We start from the raw sequence: 26,207 nt of genomic DNA, 5'->3' as shown, positions 1-26,207 counted from the left end.
CTGCTGCCCCACTCACAACCCCACTATTCACGGAACAGCAGCACCAGGGAAATAGAAGCTCCAGGAGGCACGTGTTCACAGAGTCCCACCCCACCTTGCCTAGAGCAGCCAGGAGGAAGAGAGAACCTTTGTGTCTCCTGTGACGAACCGGGAAAGTTCTTAATGGTTTCTCTGAGTACTGTGTTGGTGCCTCAGTGTCCCCATGGCAGTTCTTAAGTATCTGGCAGAGCAAAGGGCCAGTGCACCTAAATGCCTGACACTCTGTCTCCTAGCAACTGATGGCCTGGGCCCCTTCTCTGCAAAGGTGCTGGCTGAAGGTATTGGAGACAAAGGAATCAGGTGACCTCCTGGCCCGGGAAACGGGCTGGACAGAGAGGAGGGGCTGGGAGGGGTTGTTAGTCTGGAGCTGGCTGGGGTCAAGGGTGGAGGGCAGACCTGGGGGTCTGGCTCACTGCCCCCAAGAATGGACCCAGCCAAGGGGTCTGGTTCGCTGTATCTACAAGCTCTGTTTTAGACCCTGTTCCTGTCATCAAATAAACCTCTGTTTTACTGGCTGGCTGAGAGTCACTTCTGACTGCAAAGTGGGGGTCCAGAACCCGGTGGCTTCCCCAGGAGCCCGCTGGGGTGGACTCGCTGTGGGAAGCACACGGAGGGGCAGAGAATGCTGAATGCTCCAAGGAGAGACCCAGGAGGTGAAGCTGTGTGAGCTTCTTGCCCTGAACAAGTCTGCTCCAAGGGAGAGGAGGCTCCCCAAAGTCCTGACTGGCTTGGTGAGGAACAGTTCCAGAGCATCGCCCGGGGACTCCGTGACAACTTGTGGCAGAGGTGGGATGTACTGCACCCCGTGAATGGCGCTACTTGCAGTAAGTGACTGGGGAGCAGTAAAACAAAGGAGGGATAATGAGGACCAGGCGTGCTGAAGGCTCAGAGAGGGATGGTTTCAGGAGGCAGTTAACCTCTGGGAGTGTGTGACCAGCGAGAAGGACTGTTCGAATAACGGGGTCCCCCTGAGGACTGCAGCGAGCAGTCTCAGGGGCGGAGGAGCTTGCCACTCAACCCTGGGAGAGAGAAGGATTTTGCAGTAGCAGGGTTCCCCTGGGGATTGCAGGAGCAGTCCCAGGGGCGGAGGAGTCTGCAGCTCAACCCTGGCAAAGAGGTGGTAATCACGAGAAGGGCTGGCACACCAGGGGTTCTTCCCGGAAACCATGGGGGAGCCAAGAGCACACAGGCCTGTGAGTCCTGAGCCACTTGGGAACGGTGAAGTGATGGCCTATCACCATCTCCTTAAGAAGGACCTTGTGATCCTGTGCACAAAGAAAGGGTTACGCATGGGGAAATTCACCAAGGTACAGTTAATCGTGCAGTTGGAGAAAAAGGACCGCTCTGAGGAGCAGATTCCTGGCCCAGATGGGGCTACGAGAGAATCTGAGAGCAGCTGGAGCATCAGTCAGGCATCCCCGGGAGTCTGGTCCCCAATCAGACGAGGGTCTTCACGATTAGGTTCCCCATCAGAAAATTGAAGATGGATGGGATGGAAGCAGAGTCCAAGAGAGCGAAAGGACCGTGAAAGAGAGCAAGAGCCCAAAAAAAAGCTGCAGAAAAAGCAGCAGCAGCATGGACTGGTAATGGTGAAGCAGAGAGACATAGGGGGCTGTCCAGGGGTCAGTGGAAAAACACGCCTGCAGGGGCGAAACCCTGGAACAAAGAGAACTGTGGTGGTGCAGCCCCAGATGCTAAGGGACTGTGGGACCTGGGTAAAGATCCCTGGGGTGAAGCCCCTCGCCCTGCCTACGGCCCAGATCCCTGAGCAGACCCAGAAGGGGTTGGGCTGGCTGGTAGTTGGGGTTCTCCAGGATATCGGCTTGGAGGCCCTGTTGGGGGGTGACTGTCTCCCATGGGACAGGATCCAGGCCCCGCTCCTGTAACGGCCGAGGGTTTGAATTCAAATCCAGGAAACCAATTGGCTAGGATGAAAATGGTCAGTGAAAATGCAAATGACCTGGATGGCAGGGGGGAGGAGCTGCTGGGCTCAGAATACCTGCCTACCTATAACCAGCCCCTGGGGCTGAGTGGGAGGGAGAGATGCTCCCCGCCCCCCTGCACACCGGAGAGGGGGCTCACGCTGGCTCTGATGCTGTGACCAGAGCAGAGAGCTCCCTGCCTGCCCCCACTGGGACAGCAAGGGCAGCGCTGAGCACGGGGGGAGCTGAGATCCTAGCTGAGTGGGGGGACACCTGGGCAGGGCAGGTCAGCTGCCAAACAGGTTTGCCTGGTCCAGACGTGCTGCTGGGAAGTAATTACACAGCAGGGAGGGAGCTACCAGGGACAGGGCTCAGGGGGGCTGTAACCCCAGGCCCAGACAGTGAGAGGGAGCAGGTCCCACTCCCTGCCCCAGCTGTTAAATCCAAGACCGAGCTGCAGAAGGATCTCTCCTTGGAGAAGCTGAAAAAACTTGCTGGGCACAGCGCTGCAACCCCCCTTGGGGAAGGCTGCAGGGACAGAGTCCTGCAGGAGAAGGGATTCCTGTACCGGAAATGGGTTCCCCAAGGGGAAGTAGAACTGGGGGGAATCGGGAGACAGCTGGTGGTGCCCCAGGAATCCACAGGGTTCTTCCCTTTCGAGCTGCTGGATGGGAGGAGAGTGATGGGACCCCTGAACCTGAAGAGGGAGGATTGGATAAAAAAGGGGGAAGACCTCCGGGGGGATCTCTTCCCTGAGGTGGGAGACAATCTCCCCATCAGGTGTTCTCCGTTCAAAGTCACTGGGAAAGCAGCCCAGAACCTGGAGAGAGAGGTCAGGGACATGGCTGGCTTTAGATGGGATCCAGCCATTTTACAGCCCGTGGGCCTCACCCGTGGGGCTCATCCCCAAGCGAGACAGAATGATCTGGTTTTATGGGGGCTATCAGAAGCTTAAAGCCATCACAGTGTCTAATGCCGACCCCATGCCTAGGCCTGGGAAGACTCTAGACAAGCTAAAAGGAATGAAGAACTTGGCCCTGGCAGACACTAATAACGTACATCTTTAGCTAGACCTGGAAGGAACAGGTGTCCCAGGTGAAGAGGGGGCTGGGCTGCCTCAAGGAGGTGGGACTAACAGTAAAAGCTGAAAAGTGCAAGGGGGGACGGCAAAGGTGTTGTGTCTGGGCCACAAAGTGGGAAGCGGCTGCCCAAGCCCAGAGCTGGCAAAGCCCAGAATGGGGGCTCTTAACCAAGGGAGCCCAAATCACAAACCAAAGGGCTGGGAAAAGACCCAATCCCAGCTTAAACCCAGGAGTACTGGGGTGGCAAAGGGTATGGGCTGCATAAACCTTCCCACATGCGGTCTGCAAGTGCCATCAAGCACACCCAACCTAAGGGAGGGCGTGAAACTGGACTGTCCTGGTGTAACTCACACCAAAAGATGGGAGAAATGCTGGGGCATCCATGGGAACCTTGGTGGGTTCGAACTTCCCCAGGTCACTGGCTGGAGTGACCTCGCTCAGTTCGGTCTCGAAGGGGGGAGAGATGTGACGAACTGGGAAAGTTCTTAATGGTTTCTCTGAGTACTGTGTTGGTGCCTCAGTGTCCCCATGGCAGTTCTTAAGTATCTGGCAGAGCAAAGGGCCAGTGCACCTAAATGCCTGACACTCTGTCTCCTAGCAACTAATGGCCTGGGCCCCTCCTCTGCAAAGGTATCAGCTGAAGGTGTTGGAGACAAAGGAATCAGGTGACCTCCTGGCCCGGGAAAGGGGCTGGCAGAGAGGAGGGGCTGGGAGGGGTTGTTAGTCTGGAGCTGGCTGGGGTCAAGGGTGGAAGACAGAGCTGGGAGTCTGGCTCACTGCCCCCCAGAATGGACCCAGCCAAGGGGTCCGGTTCGCTGTATCTACAAGCTCTGTTTTAGACCCTGTTCCTGTCATCAAATAAACCTCTGTTTCTCTGGCTGGCTAAGAGTCACGTCTGACAGATGGAAGCAGGGTCATCACATTTATCACATAGCTACTAGTCAGAGCTTAATATAGGAGATGGGGCTGTCTCTGGAGCCTGCTGGTAGCTCCCTGGTTGGAATCCCAACACTCTCCAAATAAAATATATGGAAGAAAGGGGAACTCAATAGTAAAGAATAGAAGTTAGAAGGTCAGAATTGTAGAAAGTTGGCAAGGGAAGCTATCAGAAATCAATGATCAACCAATGAAAATAAGAAGGAAGTTTTTAAAAGGACAAAATTAATCCTAACAATGGTCCAGATAACTAGAGTTTTGAAAGACCTGCTGGAGGAGCATGGTGGACTGTTAAATGTTGATTTTAATTAGGACTTGGAACACGTGGGAAATTCCAGAAGGCTGGAATAAAGCTAATGCTGTGCCAATATTTAAAAAGTATAAAAGAGATGACGCAGCTAATTACAAGTGTGTCAGTCTGAAATCGATACTGGGCAAGAGATTGGAGCAGCCGATACTGGATTTCATTAAGAAAGAAAGGAGAGTAATATAATTAGTACCCATTAAAAAGGTTTAGACACAAGAGATCCTATCAAACTAACTAGATATCCTTATTGGATGAGATCAAAAGTTTACTTGCAGCTAATAGTCCTGATGTAATATATGTAGGCACATGAGTTGGTTCAGCACAATATTTTGACTAGAAAGATACAAAATACACATGGCATACATTAAATAGATTAAAAACTGGGATTTTAAATAGGGAACCATGGTCGAGTGGATTTCTTTCTAGCGGTTCCCGCAAGGATTGGATCTTGGCCCTGTGCTATTTAACATTCTTATCAATGACCTGGAAGAGAATATAAAATCATCACCGATAAAGTTTGCAGTTGCCACAAAGACTGGGGGTGGGGGTAACTAACGAAGTGTCAGGAAGTTCAGGTTTCAGCACTGGGAGTCTGGGAAGTTGTCCCAGCCCTGGCTGGAGGGTTATTTCCTGTTCCACAAAGAGGGGAAGTTTCATTCCCAAAGCCTGTGCCTTGAAATTAGAACCTATCTGACACTACAGCCTATATTCAACATAGTGGCAGGATTATAATATGATTAGGACATGACTCATTTTGTACAAAATGAGTCATGTGTGGTGTCACTGGAAAAGTTATGATTTACTGAATATGATTATCCTACCTGTGTGCACGGATCATGTTTGTAGCTGAAGTTATGGATATTGACTCTGTATCTGTCTTTCAAATGTGCTTACACTGGGTTAACAGCCACAAGGAGCCTTTCAGGTACAACAATGACGAAGCCAGACAGTGTTCATGGCTCATCAATAAAGACAATGGACTGTGGAAGAGCTTAGCCCTCCTGTAAACGTTTCAGCCAGCATAGGAGTCATGGCTACTGTGACTCAGCAGGGCATGCTAGGGCATATGACCAGACCACATGACAATCAACTTCATTTTGGTACCTGTATTTTTCCACAAACTGGACTGGGAACTGAGTTTAGAACAAAGGGTTCCTGTCATATGGAAAAGCTACATAAGGTGGGGTGTGACATCAGCTCAAGGCCTCATTCCCTGCACAAGAGAACTCCTGGAAACACCTGAGGAACAAAGATTAAACTGGAGGAAGTATTCATCCCAGTGCAAAGGGATTTCTAGCTTGTGTATGGAAACTTGGTGGACTGCTTGTATCATCAGTCAGGGTGAGAAACTGCTAATTCAAATTCTATCCATCTAGCATGTTAGGCTTGGTTTGAGCTTTTGGTTATTTGCTAAGTAATCTGCTTTGATCTGTTTGCTAACACTTATCGCTGGGAAATTGGCTGTTGTCTTCTCTCTCTCTCCTTGAGTGGCTTAGGTAAAGCACTCAGGTAGCTTACTTGGCTGCATGGCGCCACCTGCTGTCGAGTTGAGTGATAACAGGACCTGGAAAGGCTGGCTGAATCTCTAGCAAAGCAGTGTGAGAAGGGCCAGCCCAGCTTGAGGGTTAGAGAGCACAGCGGTTCCCAGAAGCCCCCCAGACTGCACCCTGGGGTGACAACCCATCACACCCTGGAGTACACAATTCTCAGCAGGTTTGTCCTGGGTTAGGGGTTGTTATAAAATTGGATGGGTGGGGTTCTGTGGCCTGCCTTGTGCAGGAGGTCAGACTATATGATCATATTGGTCCCTTCTGACCTATAAGTCTATGAGTCACATCCTTTCCCCTCTCTTTCTCCACCCAAGATATTTCCTGCCTCCCACCACCTCTAGCAGATCCCATCAGTGGTGAGCTCCAGCCGGTTAGCATGAACTGGTTGTTAAATTTAGAAGACTTTTTAGAACAGGTTGTTCCAGGACAACTGGTTCTAAAAAAGCTTTTAAATTTAACAAAGGCTCAGGCAGTTGCCCACCCGGCCCCCGGCCCCACCTCACACCCCCCCTCCTCTGAATGCTCCACCCTCCTTCTCCTCCCCTTCCCCTGCTTCCCGCGAATCAAATGTTCGCGGGAAGCCTGAAAGAAGCAGCAGGCAGGTAACCCAGGCCGGGGGTGTGGGGGAACGGCACGCGTGGCTCAGTCTGGTTCCAGCCGAGCGCCCCAGCCGGGTCCCGTCTAAGCACCCCTGGCTCGGGCTGGTCCTGGCCGAGCGGCTCTGACCTGGCCCAGCTCAGGCCCCGCAGCACCGGTCCCGGCCGAGCGGCTCCAGCCCAGCTTGGGGAGTTGGGTCCTGCGGCGCCAGTCGCGGTCCCAGGAGAGCGGTCCCAGTCCTGGCCCCAGGCAGTGTGGTAAGGGGGCAGGGAGCAGGAAGGGGGTGTTTGGTGGGTTGTGGGCACGTGGATAGGGGTCAGGGCGGTCAGAGGGCAGGGAACAAGGGAATTGAATGGGGGCAAGTGTCCCAGGGGGCAGTCAGGAAGGAGCAGGGGTTGGATGAGGTGGTGGGGGGCAGTCAGGGACAGAGAGAAGGGGTGGTTGGATGGGGCAGAGGTTCTGAGGGGGCATCAAGAATGAGAGGAGGGGTTTGATGGGGCGGCAGGGGGCAGTCAGGGGACAGGGAAGGGGGGGATAGGTCAGAGGTACCCAGGGTGTGTGTCAAGGAACACGGGGGGTTGGATGGGGCATGACCCCCGGGGGGGGCATGAGCCCCTTGTGAGGTGAGGAGGAAGGAACCTGTTGTTAATATTTTGGCAGCTCATCACTGGCTCCCACCCTCCCATACATTTACTGCTTCTCTCCCTAAAAGCAGAACCCACCACCAGCTCCCTGAGAATCCCTTACCTGAGCCAGTTCCATTGCAACCATTGCCTTCCCCCTGGGAGGATGGGATGATCTGGAGCAAAACGTGGACGTTATTCTGTAGCCTGCCAGGGTGAGAAGGGCAATGTGAGAGCATTCACACAGGGTTTCTGTCCTTTCCACATGTCGATTCCCCCCAGGATTTTCCCTGCTAATGGACATTCTAGGTTCTGCCACATTGGGAAGCACAGAGTGACCTTATTCCAGTACAGATCTAGCCCCCTCCTACCAGGGTGTAACCCTCTGACACATGGTGAAACCCTCCCAGTAGCAGAGTCTCTCTGTTACACTTCTCAAGTTTGCGGGCGATACCAAGCTGGGAGGGGTTCCAAGGACTTTGGAGGATAGAACTGAAATTCAAAATCATCAAAATTCAAACTGGAGAAATGGTCTGAGGTAAATAGGATGAAATTCAGTAATGACAAATGCAAAGTACACTGCTTAGGAAGGAACAATCATACAAAATAGGAAATAACTGCCAAGGAAGGAGTGCTGTGGAAACGGATCTGGGGATAATAGTGGATTAGAAGCAGAATATGAGTCAACAGAGTTACGCTTTTTTTGCAACAGTAAGTATCAATTGGGGATGTATTAGCAGGAGTATTGTAAACAAGATACGAGAAGTAATTCTGCCGCTCTACTCTGCAATGATTAGATCTCAACTGGAGTAGCGTTTCCAGTTCTGGGGGCCACATTTCAGGAAAGATGTGGGCAAAATGGAGAAAGTCCAGAGAAGAGTAACAAAAATGAATAAAGGTCTAGAAAACATGGCCAATGAGGGAAGATTGAAAAAACTGGGTTTGTTTAGTCTGGAGAAGACTCAGAGGGGACATGATCACAGTTTTCAAGTAAATAAAAGGTTGTTACAAGGATGCCAGAGAAAAATTGTTCTTCTTAATCGCTGAGGATAGGACAAGAAGCAATGGACTTAAATTACAGCAAGGGCAGTTTAGGAGAGAGATTAGGAAAAAAGCTTCCTAAATGTCAGAGTGGTTAAGCACTGGAATATATTGTCTAGGGAGGTTGTGGAATCTCCATCACTGGGGATATTTAATAGCAGGTTGGACAAACACCTGTCAGGGATTGTCTAGATAATATTGAGTCCTGCCTTGAGTGCACGGGACTGGCCTAGATGACCTCTTGAGGTCCCTTCCAGTTCTATAATTCTATGAACCAAAGGCCAGAGAAGAGCAGAATCAAACGAGTCACTCTGGGGAATTCTCTCTGTCACTGTTCCCAAGGCAGCTCTCTCAGGTTTACAAAGCTGTTTGATGCTCCAGCCTTTATACAGTCTCTCCTGGCAGTGCCCCTTTCATGGGCTGAGCCTAGTTTTAGCTTTTGGGAAGCATGAGCCCTGGGGCTCTGAGACTGGGCCTTCTTGCCTCAGCACATCTTGTTTCTTTCTGTGGCCCCACAGTGAGTCCAAATGAATAGATACTCCTGACAGAGACTGTGAACATGAGAATGTCAGAGCTGCCCACTGCCTCAGACCAATGGTCCATCTAGCTCAGTGGTCAATGCCAGGTGCTTCAGAGGGAATGAACAGAACAGGTAATCATCAAATGATCCACCCCGTCACCCATTCCCCGCTTCTGGCAAACAGAGGCTAGAGACACCATCCCTGCCCATCCTGCCTGTGACACTGGCAGATGAGGTGTTAGCTCTTGCAAAAGCCCCCATGTCTTCATTGAACAGGGACAAACACATAGCTGGAATCAGTCTGACTCACCCGTGTTAGTATTAGGGACTAGGATTATAAGAATGTGTTTACACTTCATGGAATGCTTGTGAGTTGCTGACTGGGTTAATATCTGACTAGTTGCATTGTGAGCCTCTGTGGCTCTGTAAATCACCAGACAGGACAGAGACTTTACCTAGGTGAAGTGCTGACTGGCAACCGAATGCATTACATCCTGCCTGGCAGGAAAGGTTCATCAACACCGGAGAGACTATTATGGGATGTTAAAGACGACAAAAGACTGTTGTTGTGCTCTTGACTTCCCATTAGCTCAGTTTGCAGATCAGAGCACATGGCAGGAAGGGGATAAAAAACCCCATACAGAAGGAACTGTTTATCCGTATGCTGCTTGGACTCAGGGGGGCAAAAATTCTAGGCATAAGCAAGAGATCCCCAGCTGATTAGCCTGGGTTAGTCCTAAGGAAGATATAGGGCTTCCTTATTATAGAAGCTCCTATTACCTTTTGAAATTTAAGACTATAACTTGTCTCCATCTATAGAATTACCTGGTTTTAACTTCGTAAACAACTCTCGTTTCCTTTTAAATAAGTCTTAATACAGGTTATTACAGGACTGGCTACAAGTATTGTCTTTGCTGTGAGATCTAAGATTCAACTGACCTCAGTACGTGACTGGTCCTTTGGGACAAGGTCAGGCGTGACAAAGCCCTGGTTGGGATGATTTAGTTGAGGATTGGTCCTGCTCTGAGCATGGGGTTGGACTAGATGACCTCCTGAGGTTCCTTCCAGCCCTGATATTCTATGATTCTACGACTGGCAGTAACCTGAACATTGCTGTGATTCATAGGGTAAGGCAGTGGTTCTCAACTAGGGGTCCTGGGCCCGCTAGGGTCACTAGCAGGTTTCAGGGCGGGCGCCAAGCAAGGCCAGTATTAGACTCACTGAGGCCCAGGGCAGAAAGCTTAAATACCAGTGCATGGGGCTGAAGTCCAGGGCCCTGAGCCCTACCTGAGGTTGAAGCCAAAGCCTAAGCAATGTAGATTTGTGGGGCCCCTGTGGCATGGTACCCCAAGAGAGGAAGAAAGTGCTCAGAGGACTCAGCCAGAAAGTTGAGCCCTGACACAGTACTGGCTTAGAGGGTCTCTGCCGGTCAGGAAGGGCTAGCAGCGAGGGAAAACTGGCAACTGATGGTTGGAGGGGTGAAGAGGTTTGGGGTATGGTGGGGGAAGAAGCATCTGGGACTGGTTAACCGGGGGCTGGGCAGTCTCCATAGGGGACACTTGCTCCTCCTTTGCCCTTTTCACACCCTCTTGCAAGTAGAGAATGACCACGCTGTCCCCACCCCCCGAGGCAGCCATGTCTCAGGACTCTCCCAAGTTCCACCCAATAACTCTCTTCTCATTTGGGGTAGAGCTCGGGGCCACAAATCACCACCAAGATGAACCCAGCTGAATGCTGCTTGTTCTGGTGCCACAAGGGCCTCTGGTGGGTGAAAGGCAGAACTGTAGCACTTCTCAGGCAGAACGTATCTTCTTCATGCCAAAAAAAAAAAAATTCTGCGCTGGACGTGAATTCTGCGCATACGCAATGGTGCAGAATTCCCACATGAGTAACTCACACCTGGCACAAACATAACCTGCTCACTCCCATCTCTTCTCCCTATGTGTCCAGTCCCAGAGCTGCTGCTGTCATTAATGCACAGAGGCTTTCACTCCTGTTAGTGCTGGCAAGACCCAATCCAGTTACAGGACTGAACCCTTATTTTCCTATCACACGGGAGAGTCTCAGCTGAGGGGGAGGTGAGATGCGGAGGGGGTACAAAGGGGAAAGTTGTTGTACCCATGTTGGTGCCAGGATAGCAAAGAGGTATTTTTAATTAGTTCTAAAAAAATTACCTCACCCACCTTGTCTCTCCAAGAGATCTGAAAGTGGCAGAAGGAGACAAACAGGAAGACAGAGCTCAGGACTCTAAACCAAACATTTCAAACTCCTGGAAGAAACAACATTTCCCTTCTGCCCCTGGGTATGTTTGGATCCTATATGAGGGACCACCCCATTCCCCTCACAGCAGCAAAGGGAGACTGCAGCCAGCCCTAGATGGTCTTTCCCAATCCTGGCATGTTTGTTGTGACAGTTTGTGTGTGGTGGGTGCACGGCCTGGGTACAGCTGGACCCATCTGCAGATCGGAAAGTCAGGGCAACTCTAGCACAGCTTGGGGACTGTGGGAAGGGGGAGCAGTTCTGGAGCTGGGCCTCTGTCCTCTCTAGATCCCATGGCACATGACTCTGGTAGCATCAAGTGGGTCCATCACTGCAGGGGAAGATTGGGGTAGTGTCTGAGATCAGGGTGAGAATTGGAAGGGGGTCCATGCTCAAGAATGGGGGATGGAATTCACCTTACCACCCCTCTGCAGAGCTCAGCAACTAGGGATTTATCCAGTGAAGTGAATTTCACTCTGGGTGATTTTGAGTCAGCCACGGAAAGATCCTTGTGCCTTAGGTCCTACATGGGCCACAGGAGTTTACTAGTTCTCCCTCCCTAGACGGCCGGGGGTAGCCAGGGATAATTAGTGGGTTATGGGAATTAGAAGATGAAAATTCACTAAGAGCAATGATATTTGTGTGTTTATTATTAAAGCCACAGACACCCACCGATCCCCGTCCTCCTTCCGATGAGCTATAACTATCTAAGAGACTCAGCTACTGATCCTGCAGTCAGTTCCTGCCCTTCCCCACTTTCTAAAGCAGCACTTTTAACACCAGGGCAGGGAAACATGTAAATACTTTGAACCAAATTCCAGAAGCTGCTGAGCATGGAGAAGTTAAAATGAAACCAAGGTTCCATCTCTCCAAGGACCTGGCCCCTAGTACCAAACAACAGACACTGCCCAGCAATCTGAAATGGCCACTTCATAACTGACAAAACGTTAATAATCTGTTCATTTCTGGGAATTACCAACAAGAGAAACAACCCAGTGACGGTGATATCCTGAGGAAAAGATCTCATGTGTCTTTAGATCATACCCATTTGTAACCTGGAACTTTATACACTAAAATGCCTAATTCATAGCCCTATGGTGATTTCCTAACATCACTACGGGGCAGAATTAAGGTTGGGTGCCTTAGTTGTGAATGTCCATCCCCTAACATATTGCAATTGCGGTTAAGTGGGTTTGACAAAATTCATTTTGTCTATTTCTTTCTCGTAATTTCAATAGATAGTGATAAAAATTTTTAAGCCCTTTTTCCAATGTTTACAATTTCAATGTTCAGAGTTGTGGGAAGTTATGGGAGTCCACAGACAACAATTATTTTAATTATAGTAACTGCTGAGATTCCAAAAGCCAAATCATATGACTGTTCAAAGAGAAATTGTCAATGTCACATGCAAAATATACAGTGTAAATATCCTTAAATCACACTCAACTTTTTCCAGAAGCATTTCTGTATATTACTTATACAAAATTTTTTTCCTCTGTGTACAGTGAAATCAGTATTTGCTGCAATTTATTCATAAAAATCTAATCATTTCAAACATAATTTTAAGTAATAAAGTACTTGAATTCTTTCACTTCCTAGACTGGAATATTTCATTTCAGGATAATTACTCCGTCCCTGTGATGTATTTTTCTCTCAGTACCATAACCCTCTTGTGATGCAGCTCTTGTCTCGGTGCTCTCCTGAGGCTAGTGGCATTATGATCAGAAGGTGACACACTGACACATGAGCAGAGACACATGGAGGAAGGTGGAGGACGAGGTAACATGGAGCCTACCAGGGTTGAACATGGCTCTAAGAACAAACGCCCTCTCAGCCTCTCCTCTCTCCCACCTCCCAGAGTCTGTAACTCGGATAAATCGTTCCTTGAAATCTAAACAGCCCCAGTTTGAGAGACTGTGATTAATGCAGGTACCTTAGGGGCTGCTGCACCAACCCCCTGCCTGGATGAGGAGGATGAAGAATAGCAGTAAAAATGGGTTAGGCTGGGAGAGGGCACAGTTGATGTGAGACTGGGAGCCAAGTTGACCAAGAGGCCAGAACTCATGGAGGGTTTAGGAGAAGTCAACAGGACTGGGTAGAGGCATTTCAGTGTATTTTCCCCATTAACCATTCTGCCATGTTTTTAATTTAGAAACTTTTCATTCTCATCTAAACACCTTGGAGCTAAGCTGGATTGATGCATTTCCACTTACAGCGGTAGAGTTATTAAGTGTTTAATCAGATGCTCATGCAACACAAAGCAGTGAATAATGGGTGTGCTTTCATTCATTAACTTGACTGTGTGCTGTGCATCGCTTTTAAAAAAAGATGGTGTGTGAGGGAGTGTCAAAATTTTAGGCATTAAGAAATGGGACATAGGTGTTAGTTCCTTTCTCATGCATTTCTCTCCTAATTTTAATGTCAGTTTTGAATTAGTATTAATACCATATTATTTTAACAGCAGTAGGGTCCTTTTGTATAATTGTTTGCAAGATTTCAATGGATATTGCAAACCAACCATCTTAACCTCTTATTTTGAGATTCCTAAATACAACTCAGCGCACCTCTCCTGAACGACTGCAAGCCCTGGCCGGTGACATGTTCCTTAGAGAGCAAACACTTGACGAGCCCTTTCACCCTAAAAGCGCTCATTTGGCTCTTTGACACTGCTTTATTCGCCCAGCCAGAAAATGCTATAGGGAACCCGATCATTACAGCCGACCATCACTAGGTACAGTTCTACCAGCTATGGGCCAACATTCAAATGGTTCTGTTTGTTTATCTCTTATTCAGCGTTGCAATTCTTAGATCCTATTTACAAACTGGAAGTGAAATAACCGAAGCAAGTTAAGGAGAGAGCGGCATCAGGAAAAGGTGGGGGTAAAACAACAAATGGAAAGAACTGACTATGTAGAAAGGAACATCGCAAACTATCAGAGCCCCAGACCCCCGTCCAACTGACCCCACTCCAGCCAGGCATATCAAGCTGGGTCCCTGAAAAATCGCCCAGCCCATCTGGCAGTGAATGCTGCATGTTTCAGGGAGAGCTACGCTGTGTGCATCTGCTCTGCTGACATGCTGCTTTGGTACGGCATGCACCACGGCCACAGGGAGCAGAGACATGGACTCCTACAAAACACATACCCAGACACACCTTCAGTGCTGCACCCCCTCCCCACCTCCCTACTGTCTGCCATCCCCTCCCCTACCTCCACATGGCCATTCTCAGCCTATTGCTAACACTTCCTCCCAGCCTTCAGCACTATAAATAAATAAATAAAACGCGGTGTTACAAAAGGTAGATCGTGCCACAGAAACCGGATCTGGATGTCAGTAAGGTTTTTGATACAGTTCCACATGGGAAACTATTCATTAAATTGGAGAAGATGGGGATTAATATGAGAACCGAAAGTCAATAAAGAATTGGTTCAAGGAGAGTCTACAAGAGGGTCATATTGAACGGTGAGTTGTCAGGCTGGAGTGAGTTACTAGTGGAGTTCCTCAGATCAGTCTTGAGACCAATCTTACGCAACACTTTTATTAGTGATCTTGGCACAAGAAGTGGGACTGGGACACAAAACTGGGAGGGATTGCCAATATGGAGGAGGACAGGAAAATCATACAAGAAAATCTACATGTCCTTGAAAGCTGGAGTAATAGAAATGGGATGAAAATGAATAGTGCACAAATTCTAGTTGTTAGTCCCCGAGTGTATAATTTTGCAATAAACTGGGGATTTATCGATTGGAAGTGACAGAGGAGGAGAAAGACCTGGGTGTATTGGTTGATCACAGGATAATTATGAGCTGTCAACGTGATGCAGCCGTGAAACAGGTTAATGCAGTCCTAGGATGCATCGGGTGAGGTATTTCCAGCAGACACATGAAAGGGTTAGTACTGTTATAAAAGGCACCGATGAGACCTCATCTGAAATACACCTCTACCTTCTGCCATTAAAGTCTCTGAGTCTATAAACTGTGCTTTGTGTTGCACAGACACTGATGCAGATCAGGGCCCCATCGTGCAGCACATGGCAGAGAACCTGACTGAGACCAGCACCTCCATTCTGCTGGGCACTGCACAGACAGAGAGGGACAGTCCTTGCCCCAAAGAGATCACAAGCCAAGGAGACAATGGGTAGAAGGAAAACAGAGAGGGGCTGTGACTTCCCCAAGGTCACCGAGCAGGTCAGGGACAGAGCCAGGAACAGACCCTGTTAACGCCAAAGCCACATCACCCGCAGCTTGGAAAGGTCCCCACACCCCATTGTATTAAGCTGCACGAAGAGGTGGTTTGTCCAGGGACGCACAGGCTGTCTTGGCAGGGTAGCTCAGCTGTGGTCCCTGCACACAGCTGGGTGTGTGTGTCATGGGTCAGGAGAAGTCAGTGTCCAGTCCTGTGGGGTTGTGTTCCTGGCTCATACCTCCAGCACTCACTGCTGCCCCTCCCTTACCAGCTGCACTGGTCAGCCAGCCCCAGGACTCTATGAGGTCACTGTCCCTCCCACTCCACCACTTCAAACCTGCAAACAGGGACATGGTGCACCAGTGCCAGAGTGCGCTAGTGTAAAGTCTGTCTGTACTAAGGGTTTGCACCAGTGCCTAAAACACCAGGGTGGCAGAGACCTTCACTACCCAAAACAGCAGGACGGTGGCACTAGAACTGGGATCTAGTTCTAGCTTTGTCACAGACCTTGCACACATCAATGTTTCTCCTCCCAACTTTAGTCTCTTTAACCAGCTGCCCACTCACTGGGGTCTCTCCTCTCTCCAGAGCTCCTCACCACTAAAATATGTGTGCATGTCACCAGAGCTGAGCAAGTTCAGCTCTGGAATAGTCTTACAAGGGGGGCTGTGGAGTCTCTTTCCCTGAAAGTTTTTAAGAACTGGTAGGACAAACCTCTGTCAGAGATAATCTACATATACTTGGTCCTGCCTCAGCAGAGAGAGCTGGACTTGATGACATCTTGAGGTCCTATCTAGCCCTACATTTCAAGGATGTTATGCTATATATACATATAAAACAACATACAGAAAAAAACTACACAACAACATGATGTCAGGCCATTCAAAAAAACAACAACAACAACAAAACAAAAAACTACACTGCATAGCATAAAATGACACAATACTAAGGAGAAGAAACAACACAATGCAAACTAACACACCTTAGGACAAAAGTACACAATGCAAAATAACAACTCAAACCAAGATAACACAGACACCAAACAAGCTAAGGCAAAACAACGCATCATAAAACTATGCAACACAACATGGTGCATCATAGTTCCAAAAGGCACCATGCAAAATAGCTCAGCATAGAACAGGACACAGCACAAGAGAGAATTATTTCAGTGTAGACCTGGAAGGCATCTTGAGAGGTGGTCTACTCCAGCCTCCTGTGATGAGGCAGAACCAAGTATCCCTAGACATTCCCAGACTGGTGGATCTCTAACCTGGTCTTAAAAATCTCCAGTGATGAAAATTCCACAGCCTCCCTTGGAAGCCAATGCAAGGCAAACACAGACCAGAACAACACTGTACACGCACATGCTGGGCTTGTGGATAAGGGGAGAGGGAAGACCTGAAACAATCTGGGTTCAGTTCCAAGTTTTGTCCCAGATTCTCCATGCAAACTTGAGCAAATTACTTCAGCTCTCTGATCTTCAGTTTCCTCCTCTGTAAAATGGAGAGTCACCTCCGAGCATTGGCCTATTTAGCCTTTGAGCTTTTTGTGGCAAGGTCTATCATTGTGGGCATGTCTACACTGCAGTCAGACACCGGCGGCTGGCCTGTGCCCACTGACTTGGGCTCACATGGCTCAGGCTGCAGGGGTGTTTAATTGTGGTGTTAATGTTCTGGCTTGGGCTGCAGCCCAAGGTCTGGCACCCTCCCACCTCGCAGGGTCCTATAGCCTGGCTCTAGCCCGAGACAGGGCATCTATACTGCAATTAAACAGCCCCTTCGCCTGAGCACCGTGAGCCTGAGTCAGCTGGCATGGGCCAGCTGGGGGTTTTAATGGCAGTGTAGAGATACCCTTGGTGTCTTTTCTGCACTTGTCACAATGGGAACCCTGATTTTGGTCAGTGTTTGTGCAGAGCCCTGCACAACAGGAAGACTGATCTCAGTTGGGGACTCTGCAACTCCCAGCATTACAGGACTCTCCCTGGACCGGAAGTGACGTTGGATGGGAGAGAACAAGCCGGGTTGCTGGCGCACGCGGGCCGCTCCGGCTCTGCCTGGCTCGCGCGGGGCCGTTGGAGCCTCGCGCGGGGCCGTTGGAGCCTCTCCCGGGGCCAGAGAAGGGTTTGTGCCGTGGGGGCTCTGATCGGGGAGGGGGAAAGTCCCGCATTAACCCCCTGTGGGGCCGGGCGGGGGCTGGGAAAGGGGCGGGGGGGAAATGTCTGTGCAGCCCGGACATGGCCGGGGGGGGGGGGAGGAGCAGGTGACCCCCGAGGAGCGGGGAGAGAAAGGGGGGGGCTGAGATCCCCTCGGATTTACCGCTGCCCCCCCCGTGGGGACCCCCCTCCTCTCCCGTCCTGCCCCCTTTCTCCCTAGAGAGCAACGAGCAGCACCCAGGGTGACCCCCCCTCCCCCAAACCCTGAGAAGTTCCCTGTTCCCCTCCCCCCATTGTGCCCCATTTTCTCTGCCCTTCGCCAATGGCCAGTTCAGATCTCAGGTTTGGGGTGTTTCCCCCATTTTCACCTGCAGGGATTTGTCCTTGTGTGGGTGGGAAATGGTTCCCCCGAGTGATTTCTGAGCTGGGCAGAGGCTGGGGGGGCCCTGAGACAGGGACACCTCTGGGCTGGGCTGGGCTGGGGGGGCCCCTCTCTGCTGGCAACAGGGCGGGGGAAGGGCCAGGAAGGGGAGGGAGGAGCAAATGTCCCCCATGGGGATGGCCCAGCCCCAGGTTTCCTAGTCCAGCTACTCCTTCCCCCCCCCACATCACCTGCTTGTCACATTCCCAGACCCCATTGCCAGCCCCTCCCCACAGCCAGCGACCTTCTGACTCCAGCCCCGCTCCTTTCCCCTGTGAAAAGACATCACCCAGGGCTCCCTCCTGGCCCTGTGAGTGTGAGGCAAGAAGAATCTGTCCCATCCTGTTGTTGATTCAATATCCCTGTATAATCCCCTCCAATTTCCCCTCTTTTCTCTTGAACTGTTGAATGGTGACATAAAATTTCCCCACATGTTGATGCTTGTCCCTTATATTGGCAAATATTTAGTTTGTGCCCCATTTTCTCCTCAGTTCTGAAATACGGATATTGAATTCTTGAAAATCTTCCCACTTTTCTCTTCAGGTGTGTGACTGAGATCAGAGCTCTTATCATACTGAGCGTGGCCCTGTTCTGCCAGGTGCTGAAGAGACCTCAGGATCTGGGCCTTGTTCTGCCAGGCGCTGCGAAGTCCCCAACTGAGATCTGGACCCTGTTCTGCCAGGCACTGAAGAGACCCAAGGTGAGATCAGACCCCACTGTTGTGCCAGATAAAACTGAGACCTGCACCGAAATCACAGTCCCCCTTGTGCCAGGCAGCGCACGACTGTGACCCAAACCGCTGCCTCCATTGTTCTGGGCACTTCGGAGACCTCGACTGAGATCTATATCCCTGTTGGGCCTGGCATGGCACTGACCCTAACGAAGATCACACCCCACCACTGTACTGTGCACTGCACAGACCCTGACAGAGATCCTGCCCCCACATTTTGCCAGTTGCTGCAGGGGCCCTAAACAAAATCAGGGATCCTGTAATGCTGGGAGCTGCAGAGTCCCCAACTGAGATCAGGCTTCCTGTTGTGCAGGGCTCTGCACAGACACTGAGCAAGATCAGAGTCCCCATTGTGACAGGTGCGGAAAAGACACCAAGGGTATCTCTACCCTGCTGTTAAACCCCCAGCTGGCCCATGCCAGCTGACTCAGGCTCACAGGGCTCAGGCGAAGGGGCTGTTTAATTGCAGTGTAGATGTCTGGGCTCAGGCTGAAGCCAGACTGTAGGACCGTGCGAGGTGGGAGGGTGCCAGACCTTGGGCTGCAGCCCCAGCCGGAACATCGACACCACAATTAAACAGCCCCACAGCCTGAGCCGTGTGAGCCCAAGTCAGCGGGCACGGGCCAGCCGCTGGTGTTTGACTGCAATGTCGACATGCCCACAGGGACAGGCATTGCCCCAAAAAGCTGAAAGGCTAAATAGGCCAATGGTGGGAGGCGACTCTCCATTTTACAGATGGTGAAACTGAAGCTCAGAGAGCTGAAGTGATTTGCTCAAGTTTGCGTGGAGAATTTGTGGCAAAACTGGGAACTGAACCCAGATTGTTTCAGTTCTTGCCTCTCCCCTTATGCACAAGCCCAGCATGTGTGTGTACGGTGATGTTTTGGCCTGTGTTGCATTGGCTTCCAAGGGAGGCTGTGGAATTCCCTTCACTGGAGGTTTTTAAGACCAGGTTAGAGATACACCAGTCTGGGAATGTCTAGGGGTACTTGGTTCTGGCTCAGCACAGAGGGCTGGAGTAGATGACCTCTCAAGATCTCTTCCAGGCCTACATTGAAATAATTCTCTTTTGTGCTGTGTCCTGTTCTACGCTGAGCTGTTTTGTATCGTGCCATTTGGACCTATGATGTACCATGTTGTGTTGCATAGTTTTATGATGCGTTGTTTTGCTTTAGCTTGTTTTGTGTCTATGTTATGTTGGTTTGAGTTCTTATTTTGTATTGTGAACTTTGGTCCTAAGTTGTGTTAGTTTGCATTGTGTTGCTTTCTTCTCCTTAGTATTGTGTCATTTTATGCTGTGCAATGTAGTTTTTTGTGGTGGTGGTGGTGTTTTTTGAATGGCCTGACTTCATGTTGTCGTGCGGTTTTTCTCTGGATGTTGTTTTATACGTATATATTGCATAGCATGCTAGAAATGTAGGGCTAGATAGGACCTCAAGATGTCATCAAGTCCAGCTGTCTCTGCTGAGGCAGGGCCAAGTATATGTTGATTATCTCTGACAGAGCTTTGTCCTATCTGTTCTTAAAAACTTGCAGGAAAAGAGACTCCACAGCCCCCCTTGTCAGACTGTTCCAGAGCTGAACTACCTCAGCTCTGGTGACACGCACACAGATTTTAGTGGTGAGCAGCTCTGAAGAGAGAGGAGACCGCAGTGAGTGGGCAGCTGGGTAAAGAGACCAAAGCTGAGAGGAGAAACATTGATGTGTGCTAGGTCTGTGACAGAGCTAGAACTAGATCCCAGTTCTAGTGCCACTGTACTGCTGTTTTGGGTACTGAAGGTCTCTGCCACACTGGTGTTTTAGGCACTGGTGCAAACCCTTAGTACAGACAGACTTTACACTAGTGCACTCTGGCACTGGTGCACCATGTCCCTGTTTGAAGGTTTGAAGTGGTGGGGTGGGCGGGGCACTGACCTCATAGAGGCCTGGGGCTGGCTGACCAGTGCAGCTGGTAAGGGAGGGGCAGCAGTGAGTGCTGGAGGTATGAGCCAGGAGCACAACCCCACAGGACTGGACACTGACTTCTCCTGACCCATGACACACACACCCAGCTGTGTGCAGGGACCACAGCTGAACTGCCCTGCCAAGACAGCCTGTGCATCCATGGAGAAACCACCTCTTCCTGCAGCCTAATACAATGGGGTGTGGGGACCTTCCCAAGCTGCGGGTGATGTGGCTCTGGCGTTAACGGGGTATGTTCCTGGCTCTGTCCCTGACCTGCTTGGTGACCTTGGGGAAGTCACAGCCCCTTTCTGTTTTCCTCCTACCCATTGTGTACTTGGATTGTGATCTCTTTGGGGCAAGGACTTTCCCGGGCTGGGTGCTGGGGGGTTAACGGGTCTCACCAGCACAAACTCTCCTGCTCCGCCCGATCTGCGCATGCCCAGAGCCGGGAGACACAAAACCCTTGTCCGGCCCCGGGAGAGGCTCCAACGGCCCCGCGCGAGCCAGGCAGAGCCGGAGCGACTCGCGCGCGTTTGCAGCTCTGCTTGTGCTCTCTCACCTAACGTCACTTCCGGTCCAGGGAGAGTCAGGAACTACATCTCCCAGCCTGCCCTGGGGGCGCTTCCGCTTTTCCTAGCCCAGGGAAGGGAGGTCCCCAGGGCCAGCCTGACTGTCCCCGCACTGCTCATCCTTTCCCCCGGCCCGACCCCCTCTCCCAGGTGGTGCCTCTCAGACCCCCCCCCGGCTTTTCCCGGGGAGCGGCAGAGCTGGGGGGGCTTGTGACCCCCACGTAATAACACCCCCCCGGCAGGAGCGTGTCAGCCCCACGTGTGTCCCCGCCCCCCCGTGCTGCCCGCGGGCTGCAGGGCTGGAGCAGCCCCTGCGCTGCGCTCACAGCTGTGGCCCCACTGCCGGCAGGAAGGGGCAGCTCCTCCCAGGGCCTGGCCCTGCCCCCGTCCCCCTCACACGGGGGTTCGGACATGCGGGAAGCCGCCTCAGCCCGGAGGGAGCAGGAGAAAAGCAGGGACTCGGCCTCCCCCCCCAGCCCCTGGAGACACCCCGGGGAGCGCCGCAGCCCGGGCGGGTTTGCAAGGCACAGGGAGGGGCTGGAGCAGCTGGGACGGGGGTGGGAGTTGCTGGGAACTGGCAGGGGGGTTGCAGGGTACAGGAAGGGGCTGGAGCAGCTGGGAGTGGGTGGGGTGGGATGGGGTTGCGGGGCACAGGAAGGGGCTAGAGCAGCGGGGGAGCGTTGCGGGGAACAGGAAGGGGTTGGAGCAGCTGGGAGCCGGGGTGGCGGTTGCAGGGCACAGGAAGGGTCTGGAGCAGCTGGGAGTGGGGAGGGTTGCAGGGCACAGGAAGGGGCTGGAGCAGCTGGGAGCGGGGTGGGGGGGTTGCAGGACACAGGAAAGGGCTGGAGCAGCTGAGAGCGGGGGGGGGTTTGCGGGGCACAGGAAGGGTCTGGAGCAGCTGGGAGTGGGGAGGGTTGCAGGGCACAGGAAGGGGCTGGAGCAGCTGGGAGCGGGGTGGGGGGGTTGCAGGACACAGGAAAGGGCTGGAGCAGCTGAGAGCGGGGGGGGGGGTTTGCGGGGCACAGGAAGGCATTAACCCCTCCGTGCCCAGCCGGGGGACCTCTCTGGCTGCAGTGGCGCCAGCTCAGGTCGGGGTTATTGGGGGGTTGCTGGTGGGTTCCTGCTAGAGGGGGAGGGGCAGGAAATACTGAAGAAGTGGCAACTTCTGGGGAGTTAGGGCTGGCGGGGGCAGGGAATACACTGGGTGAGGAAAGGGAGGGGGACAGAGTGTGATAAACCTGCTGGGACTTGTTTAACGTGGGCCTAGATCCTCAGAACAAACACTTGGGTGTTGGGGGAGAAAATTCCCTAATTTGTGAAACAGGAAATAGAGAAACCAACCCCCTGGGCAGGGCTGGGAAAACTGACAAGACTTCCAGTGCTGAGCCCTCAGCCTGCTACCCAGGGGCTGGTGTGACATGGAAAGGGGGCCCCCACCAGGGAGGTGCAGGGAAGATGTCCCGGCCCCTCACATCCAGCGGCTGGCAGTGGGGAGGGTGGTGGGTTCCTACCATGGGGTTGTATCAGCCCCTGGCTAGTAGGTGTGTGATGGATCAGCAGGCAGAGACAAGGGGTCTCTCTTTGTTCTCTCACTGTGGTGCCCCTGGCTGCTCTCAGCAGTGTGGGGACAGGACTCTGCCGACTGTTTATCTCTCCGAGCTTCCATTTGATTGGCTGCTTTCCCCCGTGAATAGTGGGGCTGTGAGTGGGGCAGCAGGTATTGATGGTTGGACTCTTGCTCTTTCAGGGGCCGGTGACCTTTGAGGAGGTGGCTGTGTATTTCACCAGGGAAGAGTGGGCTCTGGTAGACCCCACTCGGAGAGCCCTTTACAGAGACGTCATGCAGGAGAACTATAAGAAGGTGACCTTGCCGGGTAAGGATTCCTGTCCCCTCGGTTCTTAGAAGGGGAAATGAAAACTTAAGGTTCACGCCACTCCCACAATGCCACCTCTGCTCTGCCCGGTTTCAGCAGCGCCCCGACATGCCAGTGACACACACACTAGTCCTCTGCCCTCCCCTGTTACAGAGCGCTCTGGGAACAGAGCAGTCCAGCAGAAAGTCTCACCACTTCTCTTTGCTAAGATAATCGGGTTCATCTCCATCATAGCAAACAGAAGCTTCCTCCCCCTGGGCTGCTCTCCAGTACTGAACCTCCGGCACACAGACCATCTGAGACTTGCAAAGTGTTACCACCCCTTTGCCCTCAACCTGAGTTTTCCTTGTGAGTCACTGCCTTCACTTACCCCTCACTAAAACCCACAGATCACTCGAACATACGCCACCCGGGTGCTGACAATCCCCATGGCAAGAACACACGCTAGGGCACCTTTGCTGACACAGCCTACAACACTCAGCACAGAAATGAGGCAGAATTGGCCCCCCAAGTTTCACATGCGCCTCTCTGCGTAGCACAGGCACAGCTCTGCCCAGCTGCTCCAGCCCATCCCTCCATCAGCCAGTCACAGCTACAGCTAGCCCAGTGCACACAGCTGGAGGCATGTGGGTAGATGCTGGGATTCCCATCTGTGAACACAGCACAGACAACGGCACGTTCTCTTAGTCTTTCCTCAGATCGATTATAGGTTCGCAGCTTTGCAGGCCAAATCTGACTATTAGGTCATGTACTGTGACGTCCTTTATACCACAGACCATAGAATTCGTCCCGTTACTGCTGCATTGAGCTGAATGCCTGAGTCCCTGTGGCAGTTTGTTAACCTTTGCACGGCCCACACAGAACCATCCTCAGTGGTTCTTGCCAGCTGCAGGGTTAAGGGTTGGGGGCAAAGTTAAGGTTGCATTGAAGGGTGGGGGGCGTTTACATTAACTTCTCATTTCCTGGTTCGCAGAGGTTTGTTTAGTTACTATCTATACCAGAGGTGGGCAAAGTACCCTCCTGCCTCCCTTGTTTTCTTTCCCTTGAGCAGGGTTTCCAGTTTCCAAACCCTCTGTGATCTCGCAGCTGGAAGGAGGAGAAGAGCCATGGGTCCTGGATCTCCAGGGTTCAGAGGAAAACGAGATCCTGAGAAGTCCCTGGACAGGTGAGGAAACATTAAACCAACCCAGAAACTGTAAGTGCCTGAGAGAACCAGCTGGGATTCCCTACACAGACTCTGTGAGCTCAGGACAGTCCCCAGCAGCCCTCACTCCTGGCTTCCTACAGATGGTGATTGACAGCTTGGCTGGAGCTGCCTCCCTTCCGACTGAGCGTTTGGATGGGATGTGGGCAGGGCTGGCCTTAGGGAAATGGCACCAACTTGCATTTTGGTGTCCCTGGCTCCCATGGGCATGGCACCCCCCCCCATTCCCTCTGTCCCCCATGGGCTCGCCAGGCTCCCCACCCTCCCTTCCCCCCAGCCCCTGCACTGTGCCCCCTTCGCTCCAAATACCTGCTCCCCCTTCACTCCTAACTTCTGCCCCCTCCAGCCCCTCCCAACACTTGCCCCCTCCTGTGCCCCAAAGCCCTGCACTGTGCCCTTTCACCCAAACCCCTTCCCCTCCCTCCTGTGCCCCTATACTGTGCCTCCTTCACTCATACCCCCTGCACCTCCCTCCTGCACCCTGAACCCCTGTGTGGTGCATACCCCTTTCACCCCAAACCCTGCCCCCTGCACCTCGACGCCTGCCTCTTCCTAAGCCTTCAACCCCTGCACTGTGCCCCCTTTGCCCCTAACCCTTGCATCCTCCTGCACCCCCTTGGGTACCTGACCTAGATGCACAAAGCAGCTAGATGCACAAAGCATTGCTGCTTGCTCCCCCACTGGACTGCTGCTCCCCCGCCCCACTCAGCCCTGGGGGGCTGGGAGAGGGGAGCAAGGAGCGACGTCAGGGCGTCCTACATCCAGGTCACTTTCCCTGCAGGCTGTGTAAGGGGAGAGCAGGAGAGCAGCTGCTCCTGATGTCTCAGCACAGCTCAGGTGGGGAGGTGACCTGGATGCAGGGAGTCCTGGTGTGTGTGTTGGGGGGACTGTATGTGTGTGTTGAGGGAAGGATATGAAAGAGTGTGTGTATGTTGATGGGAGTGTGTGAAGGACTGTGTGTGTGGAGGAGGGGCCTCTCTGCTCTGGAGCAGTCACCTGGCTCTGACAGCTGGTCGTCCAACTGCCCCCTGCAGCTCAGGTCTCTCCCACTCCCCCACGCAGCTCCTTATCTGCCTCCCTGTGCCTCTTTCATCAGCCCAGCGAACCTCTCGGCAGCAGGTCAGATGGGAATCCAAACCCTGCGCCCGGCATCCCCTTGGGTGGGGCACCCGTATGGCCCACCCTAAAGGCCGGTCCTGGGTGTGGAGCAGAATTGATCCCCTCCACTCTTCCCTATGGGGATGAGTTTGGAGGAATTCAGTCCCTGATTTTTATTTTCTGTCTCTCCAGCACTTACTTGGGTTTGGTCTCTGCCTTTCCATCCCCAATTCTGAGATTTCTCCTCACTTCTAGCAGGTGATGGGGTGGTGAGGGAGAGCAAGGAGCAGAATCCTCACCAGGAAGATGCTGAGCTCGCCGAAGCACATGGGGAATTACTGCGAAGATCCAAAGGGAATGTGTCCAGCCCCCGTGAGCAGGGAAAAGCTGATGAAAGTTACCGCAGTCCAGAGAGAGAGCAGGGAAACCACTCAGAGGAGAGAGTGGATCAACCTATTAATTGTCAGGGAACTCACAGGGACCTCAAGGAAACTACGTCCCAGGAGAGAATCCTCACGGAAAAGCGAGAGAATACGTGTAGTGAGTGTGGGAAAAACTTCAATTACCACTCAGCCCTTATAAGACATGAGATAATCCACACAAAAGAGAGACCCTACGAATGCTGTGAGTGTGGGAAAAGCTTCAATCGTACCTCTGCCCTTAGTAGGCATCAGCAAATACACAGAGAAGAGAGACCCTATGAATGCTGTGAGTGCCAGAAACGTTTCACTCGCTTCTCCTCCCCTATCTCTCACCAGGGAGTCCACATGGGAGAGAAACCCTATGAATGCAGTGAGTGCGGGAAAAGCTTCACTCATAGTTCAGGCCTTTCTAAACATCAGAGAATCCGTAAAGGAGATAAACTTCATAAAAACCTTCTCTTCATAAAAACCTTCTCTAGAGCTGTCAGAAGATTTTTTTCTTCAATTCTTTTGACAGTTCCCAGGTAGTGAGTGTTAAGGTTGTTTGCATCTTTTGCACATTGAGGTCCCTCAGCTCCCACACATGAGTTGCCCACTTTTGAAGCTCGCCCATCTTTGGGGTGGATCCTGTGGTACTTTCTATCAACTCCATTGTCCTGCGAGTCATGGGAGTGTGTCCTCTCTACCAGGAATGTAATCACCCAAAGTGGGGGAGATGGGGGGTGTCTTCAG

At 52.0% G+C, this 26,207-nt stretch overlaps 2 protein-coding genes across 15 annotated transcripts in view; one reads left to right on the top strand and one right to left on the bottom strand.

The window, feature by feature from the left end:
- LOC127039388 (zinc finger protein 436-like) overlaps positions 1 to 26,207 on the bottom strand; it is a 191,683-nt gene that overhangs the window by 5,553 nt on the left and 159,923 nt on the right. For 2 of the 14 annotated variants that reach the window (XM_050933067.1, XM_050933068.1), the window contains exon 1: positions 7,181 to 7,604. The exons of 9 other annotated variants lie outside the window; for them this stretch is intronic. In XM_050933067.1, the coding sequence (XP_050789024.1) occupies positions 7,181 to 7,295 (115 nt within the window). In that variant the 5' untranslated portion in view covers positions 7,296 to 7,604. Of the gene's footprint in view, positions 1 to 7,180; positions 7,605 to 10,791; positions 11,060 to 20,709; positions 21,000 to 26,207 lie in introns of those variants that run through there. 3 more of the 14 variants (XM_050933064.1, XM_050933065.1, XM_050933074.1) reach the window with 3 other exon arrangements.
- LOC127039341 (zinc finger protein 436-like) overlaps positions 17,059 to 26,207 on the top strand; it is a 782,343-nt gene continuing 773,194 nt past the window's right edge. The window contains exons 1-3 of the mRNA XM_050932819.1: positions 17,059 to 17,181; positions 18,178 to 18,334; positions 22,625 to 22,751. Of these exons, the coding sequence (XP_050788776.1) occupies positions 17,063 to 17,181; positions 18,178 to 18,334; positions 22,625 to 22,751 (403 nt within the window). The 5' untranslated portion in view covers positions 17,059 to 17,062. The remainder of the gene's footprint in view (positions 17,182 to 18,177; positions 18,335 to 22,624; positions 22,752 to 26,207) is intronic.

This window comes from Gopherus flavomarginatus, chromosome 23, assembly GCF_025201925.1.
Source record: "Gopherus flavomarginatus isolate rGopFla2 chromosome 23, rGopFla2.mat.asm, whole genome shotgun sequence".
NCBI classification, from domain to species: Eukaryota; Metazoa; Chordata; order Testudines; family Testudinidae; genus Gopherus; species Gopherus flavomarginatus.
Note: the sequence above shows the minus strand (reverse complement) of the source record. Positions and strands in the feature narration are given on the sequence as shown.